The sequence below is a fragment of the Haematobia irritans genome, chromosome 1 (genome assembly GCF_050003625.1).
Source record: "Haematobia irritans isolate KBUSLIRL chromosome 1, ASM5000362v1, whole genome shotgun sequence".
Lineage (NCBI taxonomy): Eukaryota > Metazoa > Arthropoda > Insecta > Diptera > Muscidae > Haematobia > Haematobia irritans.
The window spans coordinates 244,947,287-244,969,265 of NC_134397.1; the positions used below are offsets into that span (position 1 = coordinate 244,947,287).

The 21,979-nt window shown below is 28.4% G+C and overlaps 1 protein-coding gene across 1 annotated transcript; it reads left to right on the top strand.

Annotated features, from left to right (window-relative positions):
- Positions 1-709: 709 nt before the first annotated feature.
- Positions 710-15,656, top strand: LOC142240612 (aminopeptidase N-like). Its single transcript, XM_075312351.1, has 5 exons — positions 710-1,253; positions 7,769-7,924; positions 7,993-8,467; positions 13,826-14,064; positions 14,130-15,656. The coding sequence occupies exons 1-5, from the start codon at positions 739-741 to the stop codon at positions 15,586-15,588; spliced, it is 2,844 nt and encodes a 947-aa protein (XP_075168466.1). The 5' UTR covers positions 710-738; the 3' UTR covers positions 15,589-15,656.
- Positions 15,657-21,979: the final 6,323 nt, after the last annotated feature.

Genomic DNA, 21,979 nt, shown 5'->3' on the forward strand with positions numbered 1-21,979 from the left:
CCTCAATCGCACAAAAATTGATCCATATCAAGTTCATAATTGTATATAGCTCCCATATAAGCGACCCCCACATTTCAATTCTGGCTCCCTATGTACCGTGCAAAAGTCCATATCGATTCGTAATTATTTGTAGACTTACGTACACATACCTTTTTTGTCTAATATATACCACGTATGGACTAACTCACAATTTAGAAAACGATTTAAGATACCACAACCCAAGTAATTCGATTCTGGATGACAGTCTTTCGTAGAAGTTTCTACGCCACCCATGGTGGAGGGTACATAAGATTCGGCCTGGCCGAACTTACGGCCATATATACTTGTTAATTTATAATTATTTTTCGTTTAGATGAAATAATTTTCGTGTTTTGCTTCAGATGTTAATTCAGAAGATTAATATTTTAGTTAAAAAATTTTAATGTAAAAATTGTCAAACATTTTATATTGACTGTAGTTTTTAAATTGATTAAGAAGTTAATTGCCCACAAAAAAATATCACCAATATTTTTCCCATCAACATTTTAATTAAATTCTGAACTAGAGTTTTGGAAAAAAAAAACTCCCATAAAGCCATAAAAACCATTTCATCTTCCTATTCTAAGTTTGCTGGGTGTTAAAACTGATAATGCTTAACTGATTAGTTAAAGTTTATCGTGTCAACTAATTAGCCTTTAAATCGCCTACATTCACGCGGTTAGCTTTCAATAGCATATTGCATTGCGACGGGTAAGCACTATGCTAAGTTTTCGAAAATTTACGCTCGTGGCGATCGCTGGGCTATTCGCGATATTAGGATCTGTACAATCCTCAACGCATCCTTTGCCAATACATTTCCAAGAAATTTCGGAACAGCCTACACCTCGTGATGATCTAAATTATCGTCTACCTAATCACACTATACCTCAACACTATGATATTGTTCTAACCACTCGGGTCGATGAAGGTATACGCGAGTTTAATGGAGTTGTAACAATCGATTTGACCGTTGTGGAGGCTACTACGAGCATAATTTTAAATGCTCGACAATTGAATTTTACTGCAGCTTCAATTCAAAATTCCGCAGGACAATCGGAAGAATTGACGATCGCCTATGAAGAGCAAAGGGAATTTCTGACATTGACTCGTCAAATTTCTGATTCCTTTCCCGCGAATACCAAGTGGAAGTTATCTGTAAGCTATTCTGGATTATTACGTAGCGATAATGCTGGATTCTATTTGACCACATATCAGGATACCGAAGGCAATGAAAGGTAGGTTTTAGAGTGAACCCACGTAGAACATTTTTATGGGAACATTTTGCTCTAACCAAGTCGACGATAGAATATTAGGAGGATAAGATAATAACATAATCATTCAGGAAAAAGGATTAGAAGTCATTTATTTCTGCGATTGATTATGGCTTTTTATGAGATTAAGAGATAATGTAAAGCCCTCGTAACATACAATGCTCCGGTCTGCACCCTTCTATATCTTTCAGCTAGGATTTATTTCTTTCAAGTTGTATCACCCATAGCATTATTACCCAGCAAAAAAAAAAACGTCGCAAAAAAAGTAGTGAAAATGTTCTTTGTGGATCCTGCAAAATTGGCGCAGAAGCGATGAAATTAAAATGGGCTTGGACATAGGACAGAGGTCCACTATTTCAACAGCATTTGCGCTGAATTTGCATCACTTCTTAAGATGTGATCTGAATTCTGGATGTAAATTAAAAATTATTGCGATATATAAATTTTATAATTTTTTATGATTTTTAATTTAGTGCTTCTCTGAAACGTTTGAAATATGTTAAAACAAATCGCTATTTTTCTAGAGTGGATTTACATTTTTCGACACAATTTATATAATTTGTCGGAGAAAATAAATATTTAAAAGTTCTTAATAAAATTGAGCATGATAATTTTTTTAATTGGGCCCAAAAAAGGTGCCTTTCCCATATATATACCGAAAAATTAAACACCTTCTATGTTGCCTGTAAATTTCATGTAAAAAGTCTGGCAAGAGCGAGCTTCCCCTTCAATGCAAATATCAAAAAAATAATTACTGATTTTCTTTTCTACCTTCACTGGAAATTGCAAAACATTGCAAAATTTTAAATTTCCAAAAAAGTAGAGCCAGTGCCCTTATAAATTCCAAGAAAATCGAAGAAAACTTTTCACTATTTCAAAGGGGAGTTCCCCATCCCCGACCAGGCATCGACATATCAAGTTAATCAGAGAAGTTTAGACTTTGCTCTATTCTTTTAAACAATAACTCTCCTTGAAAGTTTCAAGAAAATCTTAGAATTTTCCTTCAAGTTGCAAAATGATGGACAAGGGGGACGTCTCCCTACCCGGCTTTTAAGGGATGTTTTCTAGAGACCGCTGAAAATGTCAAGAAATATTTCGAAAAGTCGGACAGTGTACAGAAAATTTTCTCAAAATTGTATTTTTATAGAAAATTTTATTTCTAAAGAATAATTTCCAAAAATTTTATTTCTGAATTCCAAGTAAAGCGGAGAAAACTTTTCATTGTTTCAAAGGGGAGTTCCCCATCCCGGCATCGAAAATTCAAGTAAATCAGAGAAGTTTAGACTTAGTTCAATTCTTTTAAACAAGGGATCAAATATCCGAAAATAACCCTCCTCGAAAGTTTCAAGAAAATCCTAGAATTTTCCTTCAAGTTCCAAAATGTCGGACAAGGGGGAGGTCCCCCTTCCCGGCTTTTAAGGGATGTTTTCTAGCTGAAAATTTCAAGAAAAATTTCGAAAAGTCGGGCATTGGAGGTCTCCTCCCTGAACACATATCAAAAAATTACATACATTATTTTCTCCACGCAAAATGTCGGTCAATGGATGGTCCCCAAATGTCGAAACAAGTAAGCAATTTTTTTAAAGGCCACTCTCTACTTTCCCTGGAAAGTTAAAGAAAATCGGGAAACGTTTTTTGTATTTGGAAAAAGGCGGGTAAAGTTCCCCATTCTCGGAACAAAAATCGAAAAATAAAGTAGCTGATATTTGTCTAGTAGCCACCCCCCAACCTTCCCTGTGAGTATGAGGGAGGTCGCCCTTTTTGAGTCAAATATCAAAACCAAGGTACCGCATATAAATTATTAACCTCCTCTCAACCAACTATCGAAAAATAAATGAGGGAATCTTAGTATGGTGGCCAAACCCAATCATCCCTAATAATTTCAAGCAAATGGGAGATCCCACTAAATGTCAAAAAAATCACATACGCTATTTTCACCCCCTTCCCGTCCAAATATTGGAAAAGTAATGTTTTTTTTTTTGGAGACCGTTCTCAACTTTATATGAAAATTTAAAGTAAATCGGCAAAGCCAAGCCTAATTTTTAAAAATTCAGGCAATGAGGGGGCCGTCCTCTTCGTCCAAATAAAAAAAAAGTTACTCCATATTAATTTGGTAGTCTCACCTGTACATTGCAGCAGTTTTGATTTTTAAATTTACTTTTAGAAAAGGGAAAAATAAAATAGGTTATCGTGGTCCAGCAGCCAAATTCAGTCTTCCCTAAAAATTTGAAGCAAATCGAAAATCTTAGGTTCGAATTTCAAATAGTCATGTAGAGGGGGTTCTCTCCCCTCACTACGTATCCAATAACGATATTCACTACATGATCACCTTCAACATTCTTTGAAAATTTGTAAGTACATCAGTTCAGTCGTTAACGAGTTTACCCGTATAATATAAACAAACACACGTAGTTCGAATACACCTGGTCGCCTAAATTTTGTCCACATTTGGGAGGTGTCCAGAGCACGCTAGACTTCTACCAAACATGGTAGATTCTACTTTTTGGTAGATTGGTGCAATTCTTGACGTTTTGGTAGATCTTGAAAAATATCCCATAAAAATTTGACAAAATTTTCTATTGAAACGAAATTTTGACAAAAATTAGTATACTAATAAAATTAGAGAAAAATTTCTTTAGAACCAAAATTTTGACAAAATTTTCTTTAGAAATAAATTTTTGACAAAATTTTCTATAGAAATAAAATTTAACAAAATTTTCTACAGAAATAAAATTTTAACAACATTTTCTACCGAAATAAAATTTTGACAAAATTTTCTACAAAAATAAAATTTTGACAAAAGTTTTCATAGAAATAAAATTTTGAAAAAAAAATCTATAGAAATAAAACTTTATTTGTTGTTTTGATCTCAACTTAAAAACCATTGTGTTGACTAAACTACAAGAGTAGCTCAATCAACAGAGGAAAAGAATGATTGTCAAATTTATTTGGGCAAAGACCTATAGACAGCAAGATGGTTGGATGGACGCACGTTTCGAAATTACCACATTCCTCATCAGCATCCTCTACTTGCAGCAAAACTATCAACCAATTATCAGAATAAATTCAGGCAGTTCACTAAACCCATGGTGAACCACACTTGAACCTTCCGAAAAAACAAAACAAGAAATAGAATTTTGACAAAATTTTTTATAGAAATAAAATTTGAGAAAATTTTCCGAAGTAATAAAATTTTGACAAATTTTTATTTAGAAATAAAAATTTGACAATTTTTCTTTAGAAATAAAATTTTGACAAAATTTTCTATAGAAAAACAAATTTGACAAAAGTTTCTATAGAAAAAAAAACATTTTCTAAAGAACTAAAGTTTGAGAAAAATTTCTATAGAAATAAAATGTTGACAAAATTTTCTAAAGAAATAAAATCTTGACACATTTAGAAATAAAATTTTGACAAAATTTTCTAAAGAAAAAAAGTTTGGGAAAAATTTCTATAGAAATAAAATTTTAACAAAATTTTTCTATAGAAATAAAATTTGAGAAAATTTCCTATAGAAAAAAATTTTACAAAATTTTCTTCAGAAATAAAATTTTGAAAAAATTTGTTATAGAAATAAATTTTTGATAACATTTTCTAAAGAAATAAAATGTTGAAAAAAATTCTTTAAAAATAAAATTTGAAACGTTTTTCTATAGAAATAAAATTTTGACAAAATTTTCTATAGAAATAAAATTTTTACAAAATTTTAAATAGAAATAAAATTTTGACAAAATTTTCATAGACATAAAATTTTGACAACAATTTTCTATAGATATAAATTTTTGAAATAAAATTTTTGACAAATCTTTCTTTAGAAATAAAATTTTGACAAAATTTTCTATATAAATAAAATTTTTACAAAATTTTCTTTAGAAATAAAATTCTGAAAAAAATGTTTATAGAAATAAAATTTTGACAAAATTTTCTATAGAAATAAAATTTGAGAAAATTTTCTAAAGAAATAAAATTTTGACAAAATTTGCGATACTACTTAAATTAGAGAAAATTTTCTATAGACACAAAATTTTGACAAAACTTTCCATAGATATAAAATTTTGACGAAATTTTCTATATAAATAAAATTTTTACAAAATTTTCTATAGACATTTTGAAAAAATTTTCTATACTAATAAAATAAGGGAAAATTTTGATATAGTAAAATTTTGACAAATTTTTCTTTGGAAACAAAATTTTGACAAAATTTTCTATAGAAATAAAATTTGAGATAATTTTCTAAAGAAATAAAATGTTAACAAAATTTTCTATAGAGATAAAATGTTTACGGTTTTTTTTTTTTAAGAAAAAAAATGTTGACAACATTTTCTATAGAAATAAAATTTTCTATAGACATAAAATTTTGAAAAAAAATTCTATACTAATAAAATTAGAGAAAATTTTCTATAGACACAAAATTGTGACAAAATTTTCTATACAAATTTGACAAATTTTTCTTTTGTAATAAAATTTTGACAAAATTTTCTATATAAATACAATTTTTACAAAATTTTCTTTAGAAATAAAATTTGAGAAAATTTTCTAAAGAAATAAAATTTTTACAAAATTTGCGATACTAATTAAATTAGAGAAAATTTTCTATAGACACATAATTTTGACAAAACTTTCTATAGATATAAAATTTTGACGAAATTTTCTATATAAATAAAATTTTTACAAAATTTTCTATAGACATTTTGAAAAAATTTTCTATACTAATAAAATAAGGGAAAATTTTGATATAATAAAATTTTGACAAATTTTTCTTTGGAAACAAAATTTTGACAAAATTTTCTATAGAAATAAAATTTGAGATAATTTTCTAAGGAAATAAAATGTTAACAAAATTTTCTATAGAGATAAAATGTTTACGGATTTTTTTTTTAAGAAAAAAAATGTTGACAACATTTTCTATAGAAATAAAATTTTCTATAGACATAAAATTTTGAAAAAAATTCTATACTAATAAAATTAGAGAAAATTTTCTATAGACACAAGTTTTTGACAATATTTTCTATAGACATAAGATTTTGAAATAAAATTTTGACAAATTTTTATTTAGAAATAAAATTTTGACAAAATTTTCTAAAGAAAAAAAGTGTGAGAAAATTTTCTATAGAAATAAAATTTGAGAAAATTTTCTATAGAGATAAAATTTTGACAAAATTTTCTTTAGAAATAAAATTTTTACAAAATTTTCTTCAGAAATAAAATTTTGATAAAATTTTCTATAGAAATAAAATTTTTACAAAATTTTCTATAGACATTGTGAAAAAATTTTTTATACTAATAAAATTAGAGAAAATTTTCTATAGACACAAAATTGTGACAAAATTTTCTATACAAATTTGACAAATTTTTCTTTTGTAATAAAATTTTGACAAAATTTTCTATATAAATACAATTTTTACAAAATTTTCTTTAGAAATAAAATTTTGCAAAAAAAAAACTTTAGAAATAAAATTTTGACAAAATTTTCTGTAGAAATAAAATTTGAGAAAATTTTCTAAAAAAAAATAAAATTTTGACAAAATTTTCTATAGAAATAAAATTTTTACAAAATTTTCTGTAGAAATAAAATTTTTACAACATTTTTTTTAGAAATTAAATTTTTACAAAATGTTCTTAAAAATAAAATTTTGACAAAATTTTCTATAGAAATAAAATTTTTACAAAATTTCCTATAGACATAACATTTTGAAAGATAATTTCTCTACTAAAAGAGAAAAGAGAAGAGAAAATTTTCTATAGATACAAATTTTCTATAGATATAAGATTTTGAAATAAAATGTTGACAAATTTTTATTTGTCAACATTTTATTTCAAAATCTTATATCTATAGAAAATTAAAAAATTTGAAAAAAAATTCTATAGAAAAATTTCTATAAAAAAAAAATTGACAAAATTTTCTATAGAAATAAAATTTGAGAAAATTTTCTAAAGAAATAAAATTTTGACAAAATTTTCTATAGAAATAAAATTTCTCCAAAATTTTCTATAAAAATAAAATTGTGAAAAAATTTTCTATACTAATAAAATTAGAGAAAATTGTCTATAGACACTCAATTTTGACAACATTTTCTATAGAAATAAACTTTTGACAAAATTTTCTATAGAAATAAAATTTTTACAAAATTTTCTTTAGGAATAAAATTTTGACAAAATTTTCTATAGAAATAAAATTTCAACAAAATAATTCAACGAACAAAATTTCCTCCAAATTGTTGAAAATTTTTTTGAGCTCGAGTGGCAACCGCGTCCATGGGCTAATTTAAATGTGTGAATAAATCAAGCTATTGTCCTCTTTTGGGAGGTGCCTGGTTTTCAGAGTGTCTAAATTTGAGTGGTTTCATATCGTATATCGATTAAAAAGAAATTTGTTATTTCGAATATTAAAAAAAAAAGAATTGTAGCAATCAAATAGGCTGTATGTTTACAATATAGTTGGCAGCACTTGACTTACAAAATTCGTTACTTTTTTTCAGATATCTTGCTGCTACCCAGTTTGAGAGTACAAATGCTCGTCATGCCTTCCCATGTTACGATGATCCTGGCAAGCGAGCCACATTTACTGTAACCATCAACCATAGTCCAACATACACCGCCATATCGAATATGCCCGTTAATGAGGAAGCTACAATGTGAGTTCTCGGAATTTTCAAAATCAATCTTTGAAAATTAATCTCCCCTCTCTCCCATAACTTTGCAGAAGTGGCAAAACGGTCTTCCAACAAACTCAATATAATATGTCAACCTATTTGGTAGCCTTTATCATTTCGGATTTTAAATATTCTGAAGGCACATTGAACGGTCTTACACAACGTGTTTATTCTCGTCCTGGTTCTGAAAATGAGCAAGAATGGGGTTTAGTATCAGGAATGTTGATTACCCAACGTCTGGCCGAGTATTATGGTGTCGATTTTATGTTACCCAAATTGGATCAAGCTGCCATACCAAATAAGGGTGGAGCTATGGAGAATTGGGGTATGGCTACATATGGTGAGCACTATATGTTGTATAACAAGGATACATCGACAATTTACACTCAGACAAATATTGCCAATATTATTGGTCATGAGTTGTGTCATCAATGGTTTGGTGATTATGTTACCATTGAGTGGTGGACCTATCTATGGCTGAAGGAGGGTTTTGCCTCATTGTTCTCATATAAGGCTACCGATGATGTAAGTATATGGTGTTTAGTAAAACACGTACACAATTTCCGAATACAGTTTCATAAAATTTTATAGAATAGAATATAGAAATAAAATTTTGACAATGTTTTCTATAGAAATAAAATTTTAACAAAATTTTCTATAGTAAAAAAATTTTGAAAAATTTTCTATGGAAATAAAATTTGAGAAATTTTTCTTTAGAAATAAAAGTTGAGAAATTTTTCTACAGAAACAACATTTGAAAAAATTTTCTATAGAAATAAAAATTTGATAAAATTGTCTATAAAAACAAAATCTTGACAAAATGTTCTATAGAAATTAAATTTTGACAAAAGTTTCTACAGAAATAAAATTTTGATAAAATTTTCTATAGAAATAAAAGATTGACAAAATTTTCTATGGAAATAAAATATTGACAATATTTTCTAAAGAAATAAAAAAGTGACAATATTTTCTATAGAAACAAAATATTGATAAAATTCTCTATAGAACTAAAATATTGATAAAATTGTCCTTAGAAATAAAATTTGGACAACAATTTCTTTAGAAATAACATTTTGACAAATCTTCTTTAGAAATAAAACTTTTACAAATTTTTTTATAGAAACAAACTTTAGGCAAATATTCTATAGAAATAAAATTTGATAAAATTTTCTACAGAAATAAAATTTGAGAAAATTTTCTATAGAAATAAAATTTGAGAAATTTTTCTTTAGAAATAAAAGTTGAGAAATTTTTCTACAGAAATAACATTTGACAAAATTTTCTATAGAAATAAAATTTTGATAAAATTGTCTATAGGAACAAAATCTTGACAAAATGTTCTATAGAAATTAAATTTTGACAAAAGTTTCTACCGAAATAAAATTTTGTTAAAATTTTCTATAGAAATAAAAGATTGACAAAATTTTCTATAGAAATAAAATTTTTGACAACTTTAGACAAAAAATTTGACAAAATTGTCTATAGAAATAAAATTTTTACAAAATTTTCTATAGAAATAAAATTTAGACAAAATTTTCTTTAGAAATAAAATTTGGACAAAATTTTCCATAGAAATAAAATTTGAACCAAGTTTTCTATTGAAATAAAATTTTGACAAAATTTTCTATAGAAATAAAATAGTGACAATATTTTCTATAGAAACAAAATTTTGATAAAATTCTCTATAGAACTAAAATCTTGATAAACATGTCTTTAGAAATAAAATTTGGACATAATGTTCTTTAGAAATAACATTTTGACAAATTTTCTTAAGAAATAAAATTTTGACAAAATTTTCTATAGAAACAAACCTTAGGGAAATATCCTATAGAAATAAAATTTGAGAAAATTTTCTATAGAAATAAAATTTGAGAAAATTTTCTATAGAAATAAAATTATTGAGAAAATTTTCTTTAGACATAAATTTTTAAATAATTTTTTAGACAAAAAATTTTGACAAAATTTTCCATGGAAATAAAATAACATTTTCTATAGAAATAAAATTTTTATAGAAATAAAATTTAGACAAAATTTTTTTTAGAAATAAAATTTTTACAAAATTTTCTAGAGAAATACCGTTTTGCAAAAATTATCGATACAAATAAAACTTAGACAAAATTTTCTATAGAAATAAAATTTTTACGAAATTTTCTTTAGAAATAAAATTTTGATAAAATTTTCCATAAGAATAAAATTTGGACCAAGTTTTCTATAGAAATAAAATTTTGACAAAATTTTCTTTAGAAATAAAATTTTGACAACATTTTCTACAGAAATAAAATTGTGACAACATTTTCTACAGAAATAAAATTTTGATAAATTTTCTATAGCAATAAAATATTGACAAAATTTTCTATAGAAATAAAAGTTTGATAAAATTTTGATCAAAAGAAATAAAACCTTGATAAAATTGCAAAAGTTATCGATACAAATAAAATTTGGACATTTTCTTTAGAAATAACTCTTTGACAAATTTTTCTATAGAAATATAATTTTGACAAAATTTTCTATAGAAATAAAATTTTTGACAAAACTTTCTTAAGACATAAAATTTTAACAAAATTTTCTTTAGAAATTAATTTTGACAAAATTTTCTGTAGAAATAAAATTTTGACAAAATTTTCTATAGAAACAAACTTTGGGAAAATATTCTATAGAAATACAATTTGAGAAAATTTTCTATAGAAATAAAGTTAGGGAAACTTTTCTATAGAAAAAAAAATTTATCAAAAATTTCTATAGAAATAGAATTTTGACAAAATTTTCTGTAGAAATAAATTTTTAAATAATGGTCGTTAAAAATAAAATTTCGACAAAATTTTTTATAGAAATAAAATGTTGACAAAATTTTCTTTAGAAATAAAATGTTGACAAAAATTTTCTATAGAAATAAAACTTAAAAAGATTGTCTTTAGACATAAATTTTTGATAACATTTTCTATTAAAATACAATTTTGAAAAATTAAAAACTTAATTATTACATTGGTCATTAAAAGACGAAAAAATTTTCTATTGAAATAAAATTTTTTAAACAAATTTGTAGAAACCAAACTTTGATAAAAATTTCTATAGAAATAAAATTTTGAAAAAAAATACTATAGAAAAAATTTTGAAAAAAAAAATATAGAAACAAAATTTTGAAAAAAAATCCATAAAATTAAATTTTGGCAAAATTTTCTTTAGATATAAAGTTTTCATAACATTTTCTATTGAAATAAAATTTTTGACAAAACTTTCTTAAGACATAAAATTTTGACAAAATTGAATATAGAAATAAAATTTTAACAATATTTTCTTTAGAAATTTATTTTGACAAAATTTTCTATAGAAACAAACTTTGGGAAAATATTCTATAGAAATAAAATTTGAAAAAATTTTCTATAGAAATAAAATTTTTGACAAAATTTTCTTTAGACATAAAATGTTGACATAATTTTTTTAGACAAAAAAAAATTTGACAAAATTTTCTATGGAAATAAAATTATGATAACATTTTCTATAGAAATAAAATTTGGACAAAATTTTCGTTAGAAATAAAACTTGGACAAAATTTTCTTTAGAAATAAAATTTGGACAAAATTTTCCATAGAAATAAAATATGAACCAAGTTTTCTATAGAAATAAAATTTTGACAAAATATTCTATAGAAATAATATAGTGACAATATTTTCTTTAGAAACAAAATTTTGATAAAATTCTCTATAGAACAAAAATCTTGATAAAATTGTCTTTAGAAATAAAATTTGGACAACATTTTCTTTAGAAATAACATTATGACAAGTTTTCTTTAGAAATAAAATTTTGACAAAATTTTCTATTGAAGCAAACATTTTCTATAGAAATAAAAATTTGAGAAAATTTTCTATAGAAATAAAATTTTTGACAAAATTTTCTTTAGACATAAAATTTTAACATAATTTTTTAGACAAACAATTTTGACAAAATTTTCCATGGAAATAAAATTATGATAACATTTTCTATAGAAATACAATTTTTACAAATTTTCTATAGAAATAAAATTTTCACAAAATCTTCTATAGAATTAACATTTTGACAAAATTTTCTACAGAAATAAAATTTTGATTAATTCTCTATAGGAATAAAATATTGACAAAATTTTCTATAGAAACAAAATTTTGACAAAATTTTCCATGGGACAAAAGTTTGATAAAATTTTGATATAAAGAAATAAAATCTTGATAAAATTGCAAAAACTATCGATACAAATAAAATTTGAACAACATTTTCTTTAGAAATAACACTTTGATTTCTTTTTAGAAATATAATTTTGACGAAATTTTCTATAGAAATAAAATTTTTGACAAAACTTTCTTAAGACATACAATTTTGACAAAATTTTCTATAAAAATAAAATTTTAACAAAATTTTTTTTATACAAACAAACTTTCGGAAAATATTCTATAGAAATAAAATTTGATAAAAATTTTCTATAGAAATAAAATTTTGAAAAAAAAAAATTCTATAGAAATAAAATTTTGAAAAAAAAATCTATAGAAATAAAATTTTGACAAAATTTTCTTTAGAAATAAATTTTGGATAACATTTTCTATTGAAGTAAAATTTTGAAAAAAATTCCATTGAAATAAAATTAGGAAAAAAATTTCTATTGAAATAAAGTTTTGAAAAAATGCAGTAAAAACAAAACTCTAATAAAATTTTCTATAGAAATAAAATTTTGAAAAAATAATCCTGTAGAAATAAAATTTTGAAAAAAATTTATAGATATAAAATTTTGACAAAATTTTCTTTAGATATAAATTTTTGATAACATTTCCTATTGAAATAAAATTTTGAAAAAATTTTCTATTGAAATAAATTTTGAAAAAATTTCCGTAGAAACAAAACTTTGATAAAATTTTCTATAGATTTTTGTGAACATTAAATGTAATTTAATTTTTGTATTTTATGTAGATACAAAATCCCAGAAGATGGTTAGTGGCACTAACCGAAATATTGGAAATAAATATTAAAACAAATCAATAATCGATTGTTTCTATGACCTCAAGCCGAACAAAATTAATAATCGAAATAAAATTTTGACAAAATTTTCTATAGAAATAAAATTTTGACAAAATTTTCTATAGAAATAAAATTTTGACAAAATTTTCTATTGAAATAAAACTTTTACAAAATTTTCTATAGAATTAAAGTTTTGACAAAATTTTCTTTAGAAATAAAATTTTGACAAATTTTACTATAGAAATAAAATTTTGAAAAAAATTTATAGAAATAAAATTTTGACAAAATTTTCTATAGAAATAAAATCTGCTTACAAAACTAAACCTTAATTTTTAATTCCAGGCTTATCCCGAATGGGGAATATGGCAAAACTTTTCTTTAGACATAAAATTTTGACATAATTTTTTTATACAAAAATGTTGGCAATATTTTCTATGGAAATACAATAATGATAAAATTTTCTATAGAAATAAAATCTTTGCACATTTTTCTATAGAAATAAAATTTTGACAACATTTTCTATCGAAATAAAATTTTGACAAAGTTTTCTATAGAAATAAAATTTTGATAAAATTTTCTATAGAAAGAAAATTTTGACAAAATTTTCTATATAAAATAAAATTTTGACAAAATTTTCTATATAAATAAAATTTTGAGAAAATTTTCTATAGAAATAAAATTTTGATAAAATTTTCTATAGAAATAAAATGTTGACAAAATTTTCTATAGAAATAAAATTTTGAAAAATTTCCTATTGAATTGAAATTTTGACAAAATTTTCTTTAGAAATAAAATGTTGACAAAATTTTCTATAGAAATAAAATTTTGAAAAAAAAATTTTGACAAAATTTTCTATAGAAATAAAATTTGCTTACAAAACTAAACCCTAATTTTTAATTCCAGGCTTATCCCGAATGGGGAATATGGCAACAATTCCACACGGATGCCTATCAAGATGCTTTGGTTAATGACGGCGATAGTAATCCAATACCAATGACTCATTATGTGCAAACACCAGCAGAGATTTCCAGTCGATATAATCATGTATCCTATGAAAAAGCAGGTTCAGTGCTACATATGTGGAATCATGCATTAACCGATAGAGTATTCAAGAGGGGATTACAAGACTATTTAGAAAATAAGTATGAAAGGATTTTGGGTTAGCCCAAATATATGAAAATAATATTATCTTTGTTATCCCATACAGTAAATTTAGTGCTGCCGTTGAGGATGATCTTTTCACAGCTCTGCAAACAGCAGCGAAGGAAGAAAACTATGTGCTACCAGCCCCCATTTCAGATATGTTGGGGTCATGGTCTCATAATGGAGGTTACCCTATGCTCACTGTAATAAGAGATTATGAAAAGGGGACTTTTGAGGTCCATCAGCAAGCCTTCTTCAATAATGAGACAATCACATCGAATAAACTCTGGTATGTGCCCTTCAACCATGCCGTTCAATCGAAACCTGATTTCCGAGATACTGAGGCCACTCACTACCTGATGAAGGTATCGAACATGACAGTCCCCGTTAGGGTAGCCAATGATGAGTGGTTGATATTAAATAAACAATCGACGGGTTTCTATCGCATTAACTATGATGAGCAAAATTGGAAACTTTTGATTCGGGGTCTAGTGGAGAAACCCTATCAGATACATCCCCGTAATAGGGCCCAACTTATGCATGATGCCTATCGTTTTAGTGCCTCTCAGAGATTATCGCATTCCATTCTTATGGAAATGCTTACATATCTCAGTCAAGAGGATCAATATGCTCCTTGGTCCACAGCCAATGGTATCTTCAATGTTTACAATCGTTATTTGAGTGGTGACTCCAACTATGGACATTTCAAAGAATTTGTTGCCTCCATTGTCTATCCCATCTATGAGAAAATGGGTATTAATGACAATCGCGGTGAGCATCATTATCAAAAATATATACGCAATATTATCATTAATTTGGCATGTATGAGTGATGAAGGCCTATGTTGGCAGGAGACCAATGCTAAACTCCAGGAATCAATTGATCATAATACAGCCATTGAACCAAATCTACAATCACAAATCTATTGCAATGGTCTGAAACAGGCAAGTGATGAGGTTTTCCAATATATGTTCACGAAACTTATGGAGACCATGGATCAAACGGACCGTAATAATTTAATAGCATCATTGGGTTGTGCCCAATCTCCTATGCATCTGGACACCTTTATCTCCAGCTCCATAGATCGGGAAAATAAATTAAGATCTCAAGAGCGTACAACCATTCTCAGCTCAGTCTATTCTCGTGGTGAGAAGGGCTTATATGCTTCAATGGAATTTCTCGATTCACATTGGCAAGCCTATGCCCAATTGAGTCCCGATAATGGTTCAAATAATCCTTTGGATATTGCCTTAAGGGATATGGCCTCATATGTGGTGAATAAGGATCAAGAAATGAAATTAATGAATTTGATTGCAAAAGTCAAAGATAGTTCATATGTTAGCGGTAATTTAGAGGAAGCCGTCAAATCCAGTGTGCAAGCCAATTTTGATTGGCTTAGTGTCCATCGTGATCCCATAATGACATGGTTGGGCGAATATCGAAGTGGAAGTGCAGCTACTGCTACTGTGCCATTCATTTCTTTAATCGCGGCTGTATTATTGACTGTATATAGGATTTTCTAGATTAATTTATGTGAAGCCCATATTTATTAAATTAAATATATAAATCAATTTTATATATATATAAAAAATATGGTCGATTATTTTAATACTTATTATTACTACCAGCGTAACCCGGCCCGCTTCGCTGCTCCTTCCGAAGCGTATTTGTAGGAGCATTTTGCGTGAACTTAAGCAACCATATCCTTCGTGCTGAAAACAAATTCGAAAAGATTTGAATTCTTTCAAACAAATCGGACTACTTGCTTTTTCGTTTATACAAATACGGCGGATATGCATATGTAAATAAAACGTTTCGTCTTAAAAATTTCGGGGAGTAAAGGGTACACCCTTCCTCCAAATTTTTTCAATAATGTTCTGTATTCAAGTAGTTGGACAATCTTCTATATTTCTTGGGAATTTTAGTGTGGTTTGTCTAGGAAAGGTATCCTTCTCCTCAACATATCTGAGAATTAAGCACTATATTATAATAACATACAAAGAATTACTGTTTCCCATCCAATAAATCGGAAAAATCAAAAGTAGTAAAAAATTTTACCACATTAACATTTGCTAAAATGTTGAAAAATGATGCACCCTCTACGTTGGCTGCCAATTTCATGTAAATTTAAGTTCTTTAATAAAAAGAAATCTGGCAGAAGCCTGTGCAAAAATCATAAAATTATGTACCCATTTACGGACAATCCTCTACTTTCAATTTAAGAAAAAACAAAAACGGACAAAAGGGATGCCTCTCCCCACCTTTGCTCCACTCTCACCTGATAACGGACTATCACGTACCCTATATTAATTACACAACTACTCAATGGTCCCTATAAATTCTATCGAAGTAAATCGATAAAGTTTATTTCAATGTTCACCTTCCCCAACCAGATATCGAAAACTCATGACTAATTTTAAAAGCATGTATAAATTTAATCACCTACTCCCACGTTCCCTTTAAATTTCAAGTAGATCGGAGATGTTTAAATTTTGATCTATTGTTTTAAAGGGACGTCAATTTCCCCGATACAATATCGACAAACACTGTAGTGAATAGCACCCCTAACCTTCCCTGAAAATCTTGAAAAGAAGGTTGCCTCTTCGTTCATAACCTTCCCCCACTGCCTTTGTAAATTTCAAGAAAATTTAAGAATCTTTGTTTTTGCAGTTTTAGAGGAGGACCTCCTCCCGGACCAAATATCGAAAAGTGATGTAGCGTATCTTTTGTAAATGTCCCAGAAAATTTCAAGCAAATTATAAGCCTAAAGGGGCGGCCTCTCTTCCGTCCAAATATCACAAAATCAGGTGTCAACTATTAATACCGTAACCTCTCCCCAGTCCTCTGTAAATTTCAAGTAACTCGGTAAAGTTTAATTGTTTCTCTGTATGTACTTAAGAGAAGCGGATGTCTCCCTATGCCCTTTTATTTTTATTAAAAAATCAAGAACCTTATTTAAATTTCATAACCCATTTTTTCCGTAAAATTTCAGTCGGGGGAGTTTAGTTTTGTTTTCACTGTACTTAAAAAAACGTCGGGCAAAGGGGTGGTCCCCCTCCCCGACCAAATATCGAAAAATAATGTAGCGCATTTTTGTCTAGATGCCAACCCCAACATTCAATGAAAAGTTCAAGCAAATCGCATAATTTTGTTCCAAGTTTCAAAAAGTAGGACAAGGGGGAGGTCCCCTCCCCGTCCACATATGAAATCATCAGGTATCCCATATTAATTCCGTAACCTCACCGCATGTTCTCTGTAAATCTCAGATAATTTAGTTTTTTCACTGTACTTTAAAAAAAGTCGAACAAAGACGAGGTCTCCCTCCGCCACCAAATATCGAAATATAAAGTAGCGGATCTTTGTCTAGATGCCAATCCCAACCTTCAATGAAAATGTTAAGCAAATCGGTCAACTTTGGTCCAATTTTTAAAAAGTCCGACAAAGGAGAGGTCCCCCTCCGCGACCAGGTGTCAAAAAATGAGGTACCCTATTTTCACCACATGAACGCCCCCTACGATCTCTGAAAGTTTCAAGTAAATCGGTTCAGCCGTTTCGGAGCCAACTCGGAACATACAAACCAACAAACAAATAAACAAACATAGATTGCATTTTAACAGGTTGGCTGATAAGTCCCCGGTCTAACAAAGAAAAACACATTTTTTTTGTCAAAATTCGTTTTCATTATTCAACATAGTTCCCTTCAAGAGCGATACAACGATTATAGCGACCTTCCAATTTTTTGATACCATTTTGGTAGTACTCCTTCGGTTTTGCCTCAAAATAGACTTCAGTTTCGGCGATCACCTCTTCATTGCAGGCAAATTTTTTCCCTGCGAGCATCCTTTTGAGGTCTGAGAACAAGAAAAAGTCGCCGGGGGCCAGATCTGGAGAATACGGGGGGTGGGGAAGCAATTCGAAGCCCAATTCATGAATTTTTGCCATCGTTCTCAATGATTTGTGGCACGGTGCGTTGTCTTGGTGGAACAACACTTTTTCATTCTTCTTCATATGGGGCCGTTTTGGCGCAATTTCACTGTTGATGGGTTTTCCCTTCTCAAGATAATCGATAAAAATTATTCCATATGCATCCCAAAAAACAGAGGCCATTACTTTGCCAGCGGACTTTTGAGTCTTTCCATGCTTCGGAGACGGTTCACCGGTCGCTGTCCACTCAGCTGACTGTCGATTGGACTCAGGAGTGTAGTGATGGAGCCATGCTTCATCCATTGTCACATATCGACGGAAAAACTCGGATGTGTTACGAGTTAACAGCTGCAAACACCGCTCAGAATCATCAACACGTTGTTGTTTTTGGTCAAATGTGAGCTCGCGCGGCACCCATTTTGCACAGAGCTTCCGCATATCCAAATATTGATGAATGATATGACCAACACGTTAGGAGCCACCGTGGTGCAATGGTTAGCATGCCCGCCTTGCATACACAAGGTCGTGGGTTCGATTCCTGCTTCAATTTAACACCAAAAAATTTTTCAGCTGTGGATTATCCCACCTCAGTAATGCTGGTGACATTTCTGAGGGTTTCAAAGCTTCTCTAAGTGGTTTCACTGGAATGTGGAACGCCGTTCGGACTCGGCTATAAAAAAGAGGTCCCTTGTTATTGAGCTTAACATGGAATCGGGCAGCAGTCAGTGATAAGAGAGAAGTTCACCAATGTGGTATCACAATGGACTGAATAGTCTAAGTGAGCCTGATACATCGGGCTGCCACCTAACCTAACCTAACTTTGTCATTACGTTTGTAACACATCGAAATATTGTTCTAAGACCCCATAAAGTAGGTCTGTTGAAATCACGCTAACTTCCGAACGAAACAAGCTATCGACTTGAAACTTGGCATAAGTAGTTGATATTGAGGTAGGTCGGATGGCATTGCAAATGGGCCTAATTCGACCACTTTTAGGTATAGCCCCCATATAAACCGTCCCTCATATTTGGTTTGCGGAGCCTCTTAGAGCAGCAAATTTCATCCGATCCGGTTGAAATTTGGTACGTGGTGTTATTATATAGTCTCTAACAACCATGCAAAAATGGGTCTATATCTGTTCATAATTATATATAGCCCCCATATAAACCGATCCCCAGATTTTACCTCCGGAGCCTCTTAGAGGAGCAAACTTCATCCGATCCGGTTGGAACTTGGTACTAGATGTAAGTATATAGTATTTAGCAACCATGCAAATATTGTTGCATATCGGCCCATAATTATAATAGGCCCCATATAAACTGATACCCAGATTTGACTTCAGGAGCATCTTGGAGGAGCAAAATTCACCCGACCCGGTTGAAATTTGGTACGTGATGTTAGTATATGGTCTCTAACAACCAAAAATTGGTCCGTGTCGGTTCGTAACCACTCGAGTCAAAAATAATCTACCAAAATTTTATTTGTATAGAAAATTTTATCAAAATATTATTTCTATGGAAAATTTTATCAAAATTTTATATCTATAGTAAATCTTGTCAAAATTTTATTTCTATAGAAAATTTTGATAAAATTTTATTTTAACACTGAATTCGGATAAGACCATAAGAAGTGATACAAATTCTGTGTCAATGCATTTTTATTAAAAATTTTAAAAAAATATTTAAATCGACCCCCGGCTGAACTTAAGTCCCTATATACTTATTTATATAAAATTTCGATTTTTTCAAAATTTTCGTAGAAATTTAACTTATGTTATTTTCTCCCCAGAACCCAGGTTTAAAGAGATATGATTAAATTAAGTGAATCATTAAAATTTCGTAAAAATGTTAAATTTGGTGGCCCCATATAAACCGATCCACAGATTTGACTTCCGGAGCATCTTTGAGGAGCAAAATTCATCCGACCCGGTTGAAATTCGTACGTGGTGTTAGTATATGGTCTCTAACAACCAAAAATTGGTCCATATCGGTTCATAATCATGGTTGCCACTCGAGCCAAAAATAATCTACCAAAATTTTATTTCTTAGAAAATTTTATCAAAATATTATTTCTATAGAAAATTTTATCAAAATTTTATATCTATAGTAAATTTTGTAAAAATTTTATTTCTATAGAAAATTTTGATAAAATTTTATTTTAACACTGAATTCGGATAAGACCATAAGAAGTGATACAAATTCAGTGCAACGACTGTTGAAATGGTGGACATCCGTCCTTTGACAAGCCCATGTTAAATTCATCGCAAAAGCGATTGCACTACTTCCGGATGAAAAAAAACATTCTCACTACTTTTTGGCTAATATGGTTAAAAATTTGATTGTGTCAATGCATTTTTATTAAAACTTTTAAAAAAATATTTAAATCGACCCCCGGCTGAACTTAAGTCCCTATATACTTATTTATATAAAATTTTGATTTTTTCAAAATTTTCGTAGAAATTTAAATTATGTTACTTTCTCCCTAGAACCCAGGTTTAAAGAGATATGATTAAATTAAGTGAATTATTAAAATTTAGTAAAAATGCTAAATTTGGGGGCCCCATATAAACCGATCCCCAGATTTGACTTCCGGAGCATCTTGGAGAAGCAAAATTCACCCGACCCGGTTGAAATTTGATACGTGGTGTTAGTATATGGTCTCTAACAACCAAAAATTGGTCCACATCGGTTCATAATCATGGTTGCCACTCGAGCCAAAAATAATCCACCAAAATTTTATTTCTAAAGAAAATTTTATCAAAATATTATTTCTATAGAAAATTTTATCAAAATTTTATATCTTTAGTAAATTTTGTCAAAATTTTATTTCTATAGAAAATTTTATTTTAACACTGAATTCGGATAAGACCATAAGAAGTGACACAAATTCAGTGCAACGGCTGTTGAAATGGTGGACATCCGTCCTTTGACAAGCCCATGTTAAATTCATCGCTTTTGCGCCAAATGTGCATTACTTCCGGATGAAAAAAAAAAAAACATTCTCACTACTTTTTTGGCTACGCTTTTTTTTTTTGCTGGGGTGTTTTTAATTTGATTAAAAATTTGTTAGTGTCAATGCATTTTTTATTAAAAATTTGTTAAAAATATTTAAATCGACCCCCGGCTGAACTTAAGTCCCTATATACTTATTTATTGATTTTTTCAAAATTTTCGTAGAAATCATTATTGTTGTTTTTCATCTCAGCTTAAAACCATGCATTGACTAAACTACAAGTGTAGCTTAACAAACAGAGGAAAAGTATGCTTGAATTTATTTGGGCAAAGCCCGATAGATTGCAAGATGGTTGGATGTAAAGCTGTTTCGGAATTACAACATCCCTCATCAGCATCTTCTACTTGCAGCAAAACTATTAACCAATTATCAGAATAAATTCAGGTAATTCACTCAACCCAAAGTGAACTACACTTGAAACTTCCGAAAAAAGATTTGATAGTTGGCTACTGCCTAAACAAATTTGCAAGCATATCTCTATAACTTATTTTCTCCCTAGAACCCAGGTTTAAAGATATATTATTAAATTAAGTGAATCATTAAAATTTTGTTAAAATGTTAGTTTTGGGGGCTGATCACAAACTAATGTCCTTTCCTCGCCAGGACGCATAATTAAATATTTTTATTTTTTTTTTTTTTTTTGAGAAATCCATCGAAATCCCCTTAAAAATCCGATTTAAGGTGGATATTTATGACCAACAAAATGGTTTCATATAATATTTGGATATTTTTGAAGATTTTCATAGAAATTAATTTTTTTTTTGATCTAGGACGCATATTTAATGAGGAAAAAAATTTCATGAATTTTTTGAATGGTCATGGGATTAACTTGCCTTTCACTCCAGGGCTCATATTTAGGAGATGTGGCGAAAATATTTTTTTTATTTAAAAACATTTTAATTACTTCAGAATGTTCATTGAAATTTTGGTATTTTGTGAAGGTGATCACAAATTAACGACCTTTTCGTTCTATGACGC

What these genes read in the sequence shown, in the direction of transcription:
- LOC142240612 (XM_075312351.1), top strand. Translation starts at nt 739, where the DNA reads ATGCTAAGTTTTCGAAAATTTACGCTCGTGGCGATCGCTGGGCTATTC. An exon ending in GATACCGAAGGCAATGAAAG is followed by an intron (nt 1,254 to 7,768) that starts GTAGGTTTTAGA and finishes ACTTTTTTTCAG; the next exon opens with ATATCTTGCTGCTACCCAGT. An exon ending in CAAGACTATTTAGAAAATAA is followed by an intron (nt 14,065 to 14,129) that starts GTATGAAAGGAT and finishes TATCCCATACAG; the next exon opens with TAAATTTAGTGCTGCCGTTG.